We start from the raw sequence: 14632 nt of genomic DNA on the forward strand, positions 1-14632 counted from the left end.
GAGACAAAACACTGCCCTGTGTATTCGTATGAAAAGGCCTTCTTATATATCATATAAATAATAGTTGAAAAAGCCTGAGGCCACCGATTTCAATTCTTCTTAGTTTTATCAAAACGAAAAGGTAGCTAAGCGGTATGAAATCAAACACCACCAGTATTCCGCCCCGTGCAGGTCATTGACCTCGCTGTACCGTACGTCGATTTGATTGACCAATTAGAATAGTCCAGTTCTCGCCGTAATCCAGGTAATATCCCGCTGAGACAAGCCCCCGCCCCGAAGTCTTTCAGTGTCAGTCAGAATTGATATCCAAGCAGATGTAAGGATCCAGCTCATTCTAGGCAATTAGCACCTGTTTGTAGAAACATTTACTGTTTCTAGTTACTAGTATTCTCCAAGCAGAGGTGAAAATAACTGGCATTTGGCGTGTCACGGTCCAATAGCAAGTTGCCTGAGGCAATTGACAGGATGATCCTGTCAACAGTGGGGAAATTTGCACTGTTGCATGTTGACACTGACAGGATCTTTGACATCAAGTATAGATTCGGTCTCATGGCCGAATGCTGAAAATTTCCATGGTCACGGTTGGTCAAGCTGATAACTGAGACTTAAAGGGAACCCGCAAAATAAGAATGGCGAAAAAACATTTTAAGATTTCTTAAAATTCTGAGCAAAACTAGAAAGGCAACATTCTCGAGAAAATGCAAGATGTTTCCTCCCATTAATGAAGTATCAAATACGACGTTTCTGCACTATGCACATGAGGTCATATTACACATTCTGCTGTATTCACCTTTCCTAAAGCTACCAACACCTCGAGTATGACTTCTGTAGCATGTATCGTATAGGAAATATGAAGTTTCTTCATCAATTGTGCAAATGGGGTCATCATTAGTACCTGTCCTAATAGTACCTACACTTCCAATATGACATCCGTAGCATTTATCGTAAGGGAATTAGAGTTTCTGCATAAATCATGCGAATGAGGTGCTCATTACTATAATATACATTCAGGTGTATTCACCTTTCCTAAACCTACCTACACCTCCAATGACATCCGTAGCATGTACTGTAAGGGAAATACGAAGTATCTGCATATATTAGCATAATGCATATCCCGGTGTATTCGCCTTTCTTAAAGCTACCTACAACTCGAATATGACATAAAAATTTTTAGGAATAAACTACAAAATACATACTTTTTAGGTTAAAAATGCCTTTATTGTCTTAGCAAAGTTGACGAAAATATGTTCCAACATTTCCCTGGTCTTGACTTCAATTCTCAAATACTAAGGAACTTGAGACTAATATTTCTAAAATCTATACCTATTGCACATGAGTGATAAAATGTTCTTGGGTCTCTCAGGAAAATTACATAGTAAATAAGGCAAAGATTTTCATAATTGTCAGGAATTATAAAATGCTAATGCAATGAGTTAGAATGAACATCTTTTGCCGTCGTGTCAGATGGTTTGTTATAAAACAATGGACAACAAATGAATGAAACAAATGAATAAGGATGGACGCAGTATTTCTTATGATATAACAAATGTCTGGTGATAGCCTACTTTTGCCTATGGTATCTGTCTCGAGGACAAGATAGGAAGTGACTGACACATGAAAATTTGGACATATCATATTATTACACACCAAAGTATTTAAACTGAACTGTACTTTAAATTTTTCAACTCTGGGTTAACATTGAACTACTGTGATTAGGACCTTGTGTTCAGACTTGGAGATGGGTCACATGGCCAAAGGTACACATAACATCTACATAGAAAATACCAATTATTCTAACAAGTCTTGGTCTCTTACACTACAAACTCTCACACAACATATGTGAACATCAGGAAGTATCTTCCTTTTTGTCTGTCCAATAACAAGTCAACTCAAATGCATGTCTTCTATGGTAATGGTAGCAACAACCACATGTACAATATGCAGTGTTATGAGTCCAACATATATTAGCATTATATAATAGCAAGTCAGCAAAATCAAACTATATTGAATACTTGGATCTCAAATGATTTCACCATCATTTAAATCTAAGAAAGCCTTCAAGGCTTCCCTTAAAATAAGCTACTATTCAATTCAATAAAATTGCAGCATTTCAAGATGGAGATTTGACTATAAGGCCCAAAAAGATAGATTCCATATCATAGCTGCCTTTGTTTCTATCATATAGCTGCCAGCACATTGAAAGAGTTAACTACAACACCTTTCTGGACACAAGACACAATGTTAAAACCTCCATGTCTGATGTAGCATCACTGTTAGCTGCATCATTGCTGATCAACATTGACAGCTTTGCTGTTCACAATCGACGCAGTCTTCTTTTACTTCCCTTGCTTCCCGCTACTGGACTGGATCGGACCTTCTTTCCACGCATCGGTGTTGGGGAAGTGATGGGGGTGAGTGCTGGACAGGGGACATCCCCATGAAACACACAGTTGCAGTGCAGACAGTAGTCAAACTTACAACTATAAGGTAGAAAAGAACTTCTGTTAGTGATAATATTTACTTTAATAGGCCCCGTTCATGAGTTAAAAGTAAAGGAAGCAAGGAGGTGGGGGAGGCAGGACGATCTTCACAAGTCTTGGACTAGTCTCGTGTTCTCGCGAGACTAGGTCATTCCGTGAACAAGACGTACAGTAGACGTCGAAAATTTGGAGGTGTGTATCTCGTTACCTTTTCTACGTCACTGATTGATGAATATTCTTATAACTCAAAAGTAAAATGGTTCGAACCGTTTCAGCAAAATAAATCATTTGTGAGCATGAACGATCCGTAACGGTTTCATTCTGTTTTATTCTGAACCTCCTCCCGAGGTAGTCTGCAACGGTTCAGAATAAAACAGTTTCGCGGAATTGTCATTATGAACGCAAAAGCGGCGTGGAACCGGTTCACCTTGATGTTTATGACGTCGTACATCCAGGTACATCCAGTCATAGTTCGCGGCGTCACTTGTGCTTTAGCGCAGGAAAGAGTGAAAGTTTTTAGCTGTCAATCAGATTTTCGGCTGTGTTTTTGAATGGTAACATCTTGCTATGGCCCCCAAGTTGAGTTCTAACAACTGGTCTAATGAGGAATGAGAGCCCTGATATCTATTTGGGGGGGATCAGGAGGTCCAGAGGAAACTTGATGGCATTAATTGTAACCAGGAGGTGTACGAAGAAAACGCCAAGGGCCTGAAGGAACGCGGCTTCAACAGCACAGCAGTTCAGTGCTGATCGAAGACACTTTAAGTACAACTCTTGGTTAGCGCGCGGAAAAGTGAATGTTTTAGCCGTCGATAAGATATTTCGGCCACGTTTTTGAACAGTAAAACCTTGTTACAGCCACCAGCTCGAGTTGCGGGATCACAACAGACTTTGCATAATATGCAAATTTGATGTAACTGTTTTCAGTGCGGGTGCTAGTTTGCATTGCGGACGCAAAATGTTAACCATTTCAATTCGGATTATATCCGAAACCGTTCGAACCGTTTCATTTTTTTAATCATGAATTAGCCTTCATAGGAAAACTCCTATAAGCCTGGTGTTTGCAGTTGACTGAATTTCGCCCCAAATAGCTTCTACCATGCACCAGGGCATGCACCAACCATCTCATAATCAGCCAATCAAAAGCAATACATTTTCTGTAGGGAAATACAAACCATTGTGCTCCCTATATTGTGCAGAAGAGAGTGCTACTCCGGGAAAAAACGTTATTGTTAAACGGCCCCTTTACACATAGCTGACCATTCCTACCTTCCCTAGACCATGCATACGGTTGGGCTTCAGTCGTGAGCAAAGTCATTTGTGGTCTGCAGTTAGTCGGTGAGGTTGGGTACAAGTCAGCTTCACCAGGCAAATGTTGAGAGTTTAAAAAGGTTGTGAGTGGTCAGGAGATTGTGGAAAGGTCTGGACAGTCTGGAAGGAGTCGTCGAGACTCGAATTTGGAGACAATTGTTTCCCTACTATTTCCAGAACGTGTACCAGCCATCACACAACCTTCACACAGCTGACAACTGCCACAAACACTGACAGAAGACCATAGGAGCCGTCTTGAAACTAATCTCAACTCCAATTTGATCTCCCAGTGAAGTTTAGAACAAAGAAGTACAAAATAACATGTGTCATGCACTGTGACCATGGTTGGGAATCAGTCAAGATGGAGTCGGCAGGTTGGAAGCAGGCCAGAAATTCCTTTGGGGTTTGATTGTAATTTTTGAGATAACTATATCTGTCATACCTGGACAATGATATATATAGAATACATTTATTTTATTTGACACGGTGTATTCCGTATTGCCCGAGGTATCGGCCCGACCCTGGGAGGGCCAGAACCAAGGGTGATGCAGAATACAACATGTTGTATTTTATGTCATACCCACCCGAGAAAACACGCAATTCAATGCGAAATGCTCCAGAAGTTGAGATAAGTTGGTGTCCTCAAACAAGAAATTGTAACAGCCACAATGCCAACGACCGGATCCAGTATTCCAATTTTCGACAGCAGCGCACTCGAAATGCATTCTAAACTAGAGTTCCACGAACACATTATCTTCGCCAAATAATCAAGGCTTATTATGGAGAGTGATTGATATTTACGTGCTTATCACCCCCTGCAAATTTGATCATGCACCATACCATTTGGAAGTTATGATGGGGCGAATGAGTCCAGTCTAGATGGGGTTAAAAATCATTTGGTGGTACAGGACTAGTATATGTGTAGAGTTTGCTGATACAAATGTATATCTTATAACTGGTTATGAAAAAGATATGAGTATGTTGATATTATATGGGCCACAAAGGTTCAATATTGCAGTGTTGTAAGTTGAAAGTGATGATGAAATGGTACAGTCAATATATATGAATAGAATAAATCTTTATTCCATATCATACACATTTTGCAAGACATAGTACATGCACATGTGACTTTTCCGCACCTAGCAGTGGTGCAGTTTTGGTACAGTGTACTCTACAAGCAGAGGAGTGGGTCTGGCTGGTTTTTGACGTGTTTTAGGTGTTTTTGTCAGGCTTTCTATTTTGTCCCCTTTTCATTATGTCGCCAATCGTGGTGAACAAAAATGCCTAAACTGAACGCGTTAAAAACCAGCAGAACCCACACCTCTGCTTGGAGGATAGTTTATTTATTTGACCTACATGTACGTTTATGCAAGGCCATCTGGTTACATGACCTGACAGTCCCATGTCCGATTATGAAATGCAGTGGGTTAACAAACTTTCCTTTCTAATTATGCAAATTAGCTCCTGATTTGCATGATTAGTCATTGATTATGTAAAGCACCATCTGAGCTCTGTGAATACTAAATATCACGACGATCTGTCGACCCCTTCTCAAGTTATTCATGTCCGAATGTCAAAACAAAAACACCCACTGCAGTTTTTAACAAGCCGCTAGGGGGCCCACATTTACAGAACTTACTTTCTGTGGCATGAACTATCTACCACACAAAAATCATAACCATAGCACTTTCAGAAAATATGCCTCCAAATTTTGAAGCTCTGTTGCAGTACCTTAGGTGCCCGCTAGAAGGCCCATTATCGAACTTGACCTTCCTTTCTGTAAACCCTACCCATCCACTAGATATCATACAGATCCATCAACAGCTTCTTGAGTTATGCTGGCGACATACAAATACACATCCACACAAAGCCCGCTGCAGTACCGACGGAAAATACAAGGGGAACCATTTTTGAACTTGACCTCCGTTTTCACAACATCTACACACCTGCAAAAAATCATGAAGATCCATCAACGTTTCCGTCACTTTTTTTACCTACATACAAACACAAAAAAATGCAAAGTCCGCTGCAGTACTGTTGAAAAACGCAAGGTGAACCATTTTCGAACTTGACCTTCCTTTGCACAACCACTACACACCTACCAAAAATCATAAAGATTCATTGAAGCTTTCTTGAGTTATGCTCCTGACATACATTAAGACCCACCCAACAGATTTTTCAACCGAAAACATAATCTTCTCCGAGTACAAGTACTCGGCGAAGATAATAATCTATAGAAGCCTGTGTGACAAAAGTAGAACCCCGTGTGATACGGCAAATTATCACACGATGCGGAACACCCCGGTATGACATATTAAGGTTCAATACATCTGGTGTTCCGTACAGGTTGGTATTTTACGATATCGCTCAGGCTTCCATGGAATAAATCAAACACAATTTGGGTCTGTTGCGTGAGAGACACAAGAGGTTGTTGGAAGTGATGGTCTTAGAATTTTTTGTTTGAAAACACCATATTTCCTCAACATCTGGCCCATTTTGTATTGAAATGTGAGTTTTCTCACACTGGTATGACATAAAAAGAACATATGAATGTCCACAAAAACTGACTGCTTGTGGTGCATGTGACTCACCTGTCCTGCTGACACATGGCTCGATGGTGCTTGGGGAAGACGTGTGCAGGAGACCGACAGCGGATACAGGGGGTCAAGTAATGTTTATGCGGCAATAATCTGGCCAACTGGAGGGGAAATTAAGACAATAAGAATCAACTAGGGGTGGGTACCGGTACAGAAAATTCAGGTCCAGGTACAGTACAGGTCCAGAAGATCAGGTCCAGATATGGACCTGAACATGGACCTGACTATTGTAGTGCCATGGGACTATATCATATTTTGGAGACCAGGCACATAGTCTACAAATTATGATCAAATTGTCTATTGGAATGCTATTAGTTCAATACACCTATATCTAACATCCTAAAAGGAAAACATACAACATGATTTTAGTTTTGTACAAATGATCACTGAATAGGCAGTGAATGCGGCCAGGCCCCGAAGAGCAAACAAAATTGCAACAACAAAAATAAACATCACCTTCATCATAAAATTTGGTATATATACTTTGACTTACTGTGTCTACAGCATCTTTCTACTAAATTTCCTTTTCATATAAGGTGATTAATACTTTAGAAAATATTTGCGTGATTCATACATCATGTTCCTTCACCACCATGACTACGCACACGCACAAAAGCAAGACGGCAACGTTGTTTTTCTCATGTCGGTTTTCTACAAAACAAATACGTCCTGGAGACCCATTTTTTCAGTGATTTATAAAGGTTTGTTTCTCATGTGTATGACGTTTGTGTGGTAATTGTTTGGTGCTCGTCGTATTTTTGCAGGGCGAGCAGTCGCTACACAATAACACTGTGTTCAATGCAACCATTAATGGTGTTCATTTTCTAATCAGGCCAACAATTGGTCCACTGATTGTTTTCCAGACCATTTTTTTTCGGACCAGTCCAGCAAGAAACACTAGTATCAACTGATTTACCCATACTGGTATCACAGTATAAAGCCTCGTTCCAATCAGCCCTGATATGTGTGTGTGTTTGAATGTGTGTACGTGTGTGTGCATGTACATTTGTGTGTAAGTAAAGTAAAGGAAGCTTTCACAGTACAAGTAGTTGAAGTACAACTATCCTCTAAACTCAGTGGTAGAAATACTTTTTTCAAGGATTCTGCAATACTGCAGAATGTCAAAAAAATTTTTCTGCAATTTGAAAACATTTTCTGCAAATACACAACACTCGATACCACAACCTATCGTACGATAGTGGTAAATGATGAATGTTTCATACTTGTGTCATTGATAAGCAGGTAATAATTGGGTTAAAGATCATCACAATGGTAGAAATACTTTTTGCAGAATGTCAAATTTTCTTCTGCTATTTGAAAATATTTTCTGCAAATACACAACACTCCATACTAATACCTTCTTGATTGATTTATTTATTGTCAACCTAATAATGCCTACTTATGTGCATCATATCTAGCCTTGCAACATTGCTGCTTCTTTATTCTCTCACTCTATCTAATTTTACTATTGTCTAGTAAAGTTTGATTAAGAAATTACATACATGTGTGTGTACGTGAAACAATTCAAATGACAAGTGAATTTACTTCTTTGAAATTGGAACAGCAAAAGTGTATTTATTCAATATCTATCAAATCAAAAAATTTCTTTATCATTTCAAAAGTATGTGTAAAAATAATTCAACCTGCCTGATAAGGAGGAACATGGACATAATATCCTTGCGAGGAATAAGTTTTCTGATGCGCACGACCTGTGACAAAAACGCACAGCCAATGGCCACGGAAAATATAAAATTTCAAAAGTGGAAATAATATTACTGGAGGACATTAAAAAGCTTCACGCAAAAACCTTGTCAGGTTCACAGGTTCAAGTTTCAGTTTATGTACTAGTACAGCGCCGCTAGTTTGCTAAATCGGGAACCATCAAATCTCAAGCCTGATTTTTTCATTCTGCAAAATTGCAGGTTTCTACATTTTTCTTCTGCAATCTAGAAAATCTTTCTGAAAATCGCACACTGCAGGTGGGTATTTCGAACACTGAAATTTTAATACTGTTTCTATATGCTAAAATGAGCCTGTTCAAAGTTACATGTACATTACAGCAGGCTGATTTCTCTCACCTTGGAGAATTGGTCATGTCTGGACATGCTGGGCGTGGCTTGTTTTGGTGTGAGGACATGCTGCAGCTGTAAGGTAGCCAGGGCAGTGTTTGTGTCTGTCAAACCGCCTTCATCTCGAGAACGCCATTTGATAAGGTTTTCCTGAAAAACAGAAAAGGAGAGAAAGATTTGAAGGAAGGTTTTCTAAGGTGGGTGGAAAATTTACACATTGGCTCCTGTTTCATATTGCTAATTGCAGACAATCAGAAAATTTGATTCTTATTTTCTACCACTAATATGTACAATTACAAAGTGGGACTTTTGTAAAGTAGGCCCCTTAGAGCTGGATCCTGATGACGGATTTTCAACCATGCACCCATTTGTTGTTGACCAAATGGCCACATCATCTCAGGATTGAGACATGCATTTTCTCCAGCCATAGTGCACCAAAAGATCCCAGTATTGTCTACAACACATGACCAAAGAATGACAGTGAAATTTTCTGCTTCAGTGAAATACAATCTCATAAACTACAGGAAAATACAAATGTACGGCATACTGTGATACAGTCACTGTAAATGCAGAAATGTTCACATTGGTTTTATGTTCGCGGTTTTCGTGGCGATCGTTTCACCATGAACTTAATACCACTGCAAACATTTTTGTCCAATACTGCAGCAGTATGTGACTATAGCGCTGCCGCAAACTGCAAACACTCCATATTTGCCTTACCGCGAAATAAAAACCACACGAACTTGAATGCATTTACAGTATTACCTTCTTGGTACTGAGAGTATCACAGTGCGGCAACAGCAGCATTTGGCACATGGTTTAGACAATAGTATGCGTAATAATAACTCCTACACAACAGAATATGGGTAAATTTGCCATATCCTTGTTATACAGTCAAACCTGTCTATAGCGGTCACTCAAGGGACTGGTAAAAACTGTCGCTCAGGACAGGTGGCCGCTGTAGAGAGAATGCTGGTTAATTGTGACATGAGTGACACATGCTCTCAGAACCAACTGAGATACATTTATTCACATACAGTACACATATAAACATTGCGCAGGTAAGTCACATTTTACTATTTTTAGATTTATTGTTCAATTGTTGTTCTTTTATTTCTGTTATGGGGTTGAAATACTCCTGCCAATGATTGTGTCTGCCAACCCTTAAATCCTTGGCCTTGCTCGAGCTTCATGTCTTGATCCTTCGTGAGTGATTCACTGCAGGCACACGCGCCACTGACGAGTTTTAACCACATGAAACAAATCCTTTCCAAACAACATGCTGTCCAGTTAGTTAAGAACAAAATGTTTGTTGGTCAGTTGCCACTTACACATTTTCAACCGTTTAAAACATAAAATCGTGGCAGTTTCCTTTGCTTTGTTTGTTGTTGTGTTCCCGCGTGGTTGTCTGCTACCATTATGCCAATGTGATGATGCTCAGTATAAAAGTTGCTGTTTTTCGGCTTACTGTATCTCTATTTGAAAAATAACTACATGTGTATAGCCTAAATTCTACATCATGATAATGTCATAAAGATTTGTTTTGAAGGTTTAAGTGATACAATTACCATCAGTGATACCTTGAAACAAAATAAATTTTCCACATTTCACCTCCGTAACAGCGGTGTCTTACTATGACCCCATGACCCTTTTTGCTGGCGACTCTCGCCATGTTCCCGGAAATACATTTTGGGCACATTTCTAGATGAATGCTTGGGGGAAAACAGAAATTGGGCCAGCGTATCAGAGACACTCATACAGGTACTGGGTGGATTTTTTCAGAAGCTGCTGTAATCTTTGCCCAGTAGATATGCACAGAAACAGATAATTTTGCCACGATGTAACACAGCCATGTGAAAAATCAAAGACTTCGCGTCAAACCGTGGATGTTCTAACAAAGATAAAACCTTCTGGTATTCTTTATCATTATCTTATCAAGTCTTGATAACTGTGTGGAAAAAAAAGAGAAGATTTTGAACCCGGCACCCGTTATCAGCAGTGTTACCGTACCCGCGGGACCAAAAATCATCTGGCCGCGACTGCGTTGGACAGGTGGCCGCTATAGACTAATTCTTAATGCTTATGTCAATGGGAAAAATCCGAGGGACTGACAAAAAGTGACCACTATGGGCAGGTGGCCGCTATGCAAAGGTGACTGCTAATACAAGTTTGACTGTACATATATATAATACCTTGCCAACACGGGGAGCCAGTCTCCTCCGCTGTCTGAGGTACTTCTCCCTGCACTGCTCAGCCTTCCTGTCATTCATGCAGACCTGATTCCATTCTTTAGACACACAACAGATGCTGTAGAGGTAGCACAGACATGAACAAGGTGTTCACAGATGGCAGACTTCACAGAGTGCAAAGCGCTAAAAGGCTTACATGTACACTGAGTGCTTAGGGATAAATAATTCGTTGGGCTTAAGTGAAATAATTTGTATGACCTGATGATATGCTACAGCTAGAGGTGGGTACCGGTACAGAAAATGAAGGTCCTGGTCCAGACCTGATTATTGTTGTAGCACAGTAAACAGTGAGCACATTAAATTTGGACTGAGCATTTGGGTTTGGACTAGTGCTTCTAGACTATTACATTTTAAACCTATGTGTCAGATATTTTGTGGAAATGTTCTCTGTTACATGATGGATCATAATACCCCCCCCCCAGTGAGACTCTTCATGCTTCATTGAAAAATAAAAAAATCTCGAAATTAATTGAGATTTTTTTTCATTTCCAAATTTTCCAAAAAAATCTTGAAATTTTCCCCAAAAAATATCGAAACTTCAAACCTTGATATACAGTTCAACCTTGATTCAGAATGACTTCTAAGAACACAAATGAACTTTCAAGTGAAGTCAAGACAACATTTAGCTCCTGCATGTATTCAAACAATAGGAGCTGATTGACATATTAGCATACTACCTTGTCTTGACCCTTCTTCTTGTAAAGTTGTATTGAACTATCTTAGATTTGTTTTCACCTCATCAACATATCAATTCAGAATTTCCGATCACTGACGAAAAATAGCGGATGCTGTCTGAAACGTCCGACCGCTTCCAACTATGTTCTCTGTGAGTGCTACAAATTATGTTCAAAATCAAATTGTACTTTGGAATGAAACAATTGCACAAGCAACTAATATGCAGAAAGGAAAGGGTGATGTAACAAAACATACAGTCAACATTTAATTTTGTTGGCTACAAAAAAACACTACCAAAAAAGTTCCACGACCCCATACCTTCGCAGACTGGCATGTCATAAATGTTTTCTATTCATTATGCAAATAAATACCTCATTTGCATGACTTATGTCAGTTGATTGACTTCTCTAGTAGACTACCCCAGTAAAACATTTAGTTGTTCAAAGTATGAAAGTCTTACCTTAGCAAAGAAGGAGATTGTAGCATTTCCTCATAAATTATGTAAATGAGGCTTGCATGATATATGCCTGATAATGTCCTCATCTACTTATTTTCCAAATGCTACAAGAATGAAATCCCCATCATCTACCATTATGGAGTTATAGTATTGTCCATTAATTATGCAAATAAGGTATTCATTTGCATAATTGATATCTGTCGATATTTCTCTCTATCTCAGTTACATATGTTTCCGGATCGGAGTTCAAATCTGACCAGGGATTGGGTCATGCCCCGGTAATCTGCCGGAAGTGTGTGGTCGTCACTCTGATTTCTGGCCCATATTGCTTGGTAATCGTTTAAGCTGTGCATAGATTTTTTTGTATCTCCTGAAAAGCCTGTGAGTTGTAGTATTTTGTGGCGCGGTGCAGTTGGTTCGCCATCAAAGCCTTATTTGTATTAGTCCGCCGCAACGGTGATGCGGTTTTTTCGCCTGATGACCCAAATAGCATCGTTTTTTATGCATTTTCACCGAATTTGCGTCATCGGAGATTGCGAAAAAGTTATCACGTGACTTTTTTTTTTTTTTTCATTTTTCAGAGACACCATTTACTAAGCTTTCTTAGCATATATGCCGTGACCCCAGGAAAACTTGTTTTTTTCCGAGCAGGTTCGATCAAAAAAGTGTAGAAAAAGGACAATTTTCGGGTCCAAAATTTACATTTTACTATGGTTTCTACCCAAAATAAAGGGACAACGGACAATACCGATAAATACATCGAAAAGCAGCAGAAAACTACTTTTCGCCCATGTGATTACATTTTCCGTCCTACTTGTCTTGGCGGAATTGTGGCCCGTCGACCTGAGGGTGTCGGCCTACATACGAAATCGTAAAAAACTGCGGTCCGAGACCTTAAGTGACTTGTTTAAGAGTCCTGTAATAGAATGCAGCGGATTTCTAAACTTTCCTCACTAATTATGCAAATTAGCTACTGGTTTGCATAATTAGCATTTGATCTTGTTAAACATCACTCAAGCTATTTATACACACCAGATATCATGACAATCCGTCAACCTCTTCATGAGTTATACCCTTTCAAAGTTTGAAACAAAATTGGCTCCTGCAGTTCCAAAAATGCTGCTAGGTGGCCCAAACCTGCACAACATACTCTCGATCGCAAGAGCTATCTACTAGTATTATTCAAAAATCATGACCATAGCATGTCCAGAACGCGAGATATCAAGCCCGGAAGCTCTCCTGCAGCACCATAGCAAGTCGCTAGGGGGCCCAAAATCTTATCATTTTGAGATCGCAAGAGGACCTACCCACATACCAAGTATGAAGGCAATCCATCCAGGCATTCTCGAGTTATACTGTTCACAGAGGGACGGCCGTGACACACACACACAACACACCAACCCTGTGCAAAACATAACCTTCTTGGCGAAGGTAAAAAAACAACACCGCTTAGGCCACACCATTTTAATGTCTTGGTTAACGGAATTTTAAAAAAAATGCTAGATTGGAAAATCAACAGGAAAACAGAATCTCAGAGGAAAGTTTATACTTTGGTGCACACAATTTCAGGGAGTGAACAGGGTCAGGTGCAAGTTTTCACCCCAGCCTTTTGTTTTCATGATTTTTTTTCCTGCTAAAATAAAAAATAAAAATTTGTTAACCAAGAAATCAAATTGGTGTGGCCTTACATCACCAAAATTCTGTATACTTTAAATTACCTTGTCCTTGGCATCTCTCTATTGAATTTCCTTTAATTTCCAATCACACGTTAGAGCGTAATTAATACTAATGGACATCACAGCGCAAGCATCTGTCCTGCCACAATCACGGCCATGCATCCGCGCAAAAACAACTTAGTCAGACAGCAGCAGTGTTTACGTTGTTATTCTCATGTTGTTTTTCTACTAAACAGATACTGGGAGAACCCAATGTTTAGTGCTTTGTAAAGGTTTGTTTCTTATGTGTATGACAGTTGTGTGACTGATCGGTACAGGTTGTATATTTTGCGGCATGAGCCGCCACACTACGCAGTGATCTTCTATTCAGCGACAACATTTACTGTTCATTTTCTAATCGGTCCAACAACCAGTCCACCAATCTTATATTCCTGACCGGTCCAGCAAAAAATACCTGTTGTGTACTGGAACACGATACCTGTACCCACCCCTAGCTACAACTATCTTTTTTCTGCCATGAGTATCAGTCCAAGTAAGCTGAAAAATGTATTTTGAGCCCTGAGCAAAGTCTTCCGCAGTCAAAGAAAATATGAAAGAACAAAAAGAATGTATTGCTTGGTACACGATGCTGTGTTTAGTCATTTGTTCAACCTTCCTGACCATTTAGATTTCATAATGAAGGTTAATTTTTTTTTTTGCACTTCAGTTTTGGGGTGTCCAGAGAATGTCATCTGTATAATCAAACCAATATGGTCTTACACAAAGGATGCCAGAACAATAAACCTATATTTTTTTAGCCCCATTCCCCATTGTGCCTTATTGATGAGTAAACAATCCAATCAAGACAGAATTCTAGAAAGGTAATAGTCCCAGTCACAGGCTTAACATAGTTCCTACCTGCTAAGGTCAGACGGGTCCAAATATGCCAGGATAGATTCCACAATCATAGGCATGTTATACACATGAGTCAGCTCGCCTGAAAAACACAGCTTTTCATGTTGTATTCATTGCTTCTCATGAGAACTGTTAACTAAACTTTCTTTGCGCCAAAAATAATTACTCAAGCAACTGGATAAGATTTTGAAAATCTTATCCAGTTGCTTGAGTAATTATTTTTG

At 39.5% G+C, this 14632-nt stretch overlaps 1 protein-coding gene across 2 annotated transcripts in view; it reads right to left on the reverse strand.

The window, feature by feature from the left end:
* Positions 1-1196: 1196 nt before the first annotated feature.
* LOC136422269 (mucin-17-like) overlaps positions 1197-14632 on the reverse strand; it is a 37082-nt gene continuing 23646 nt past the window's right edge. Inside the window, exons 6-10 of one of the 2 annotated variants that reach the window (XM_066409924.1) lie at positions 14412-14490; positions 10650-10764; positions 8467-8607; positions 6383-6489; positions 1197-2480 (exon numbers count right to left, since the gene is read on the reverse strand). In XM_066409924.1, coding sequence (XP_066266021.1) covers positions 2315-2480; positions 6383-6489; positions 8467-8607; positions 10650-10764; positions 14412-14490 — 608 coding nt within the window. In that variant the 3' untranslated portion in view covers positions 1197-2314. Of the gene's footprint in view, positions 2481-6382; positions 6490-8466; positions 8608-10649; positions 10765-14411; positions 14491-14632 lie in introns of those variants that run through there. The other variant, XR_010753587.1, reaches the window with a different exon arrangement.

Source organism: Branchiostoma lanceolatum, chromosome 16 (assembly GCF_035083965.1).
Source record: "Branchiostoma lanceolatum isolate klBraLanc5 chromosome 16, klBraLanc5.hap2, whole genome shotgun sequence".
Classification (NCBI taxonomy): domain Eukaryota; kingdom Metazoa; phylum Chordata; class Leptocardii; order Amphioxiformes; family Branchiostomatidae; genus Branchiostoma; species Branchiostoma lanceolatum.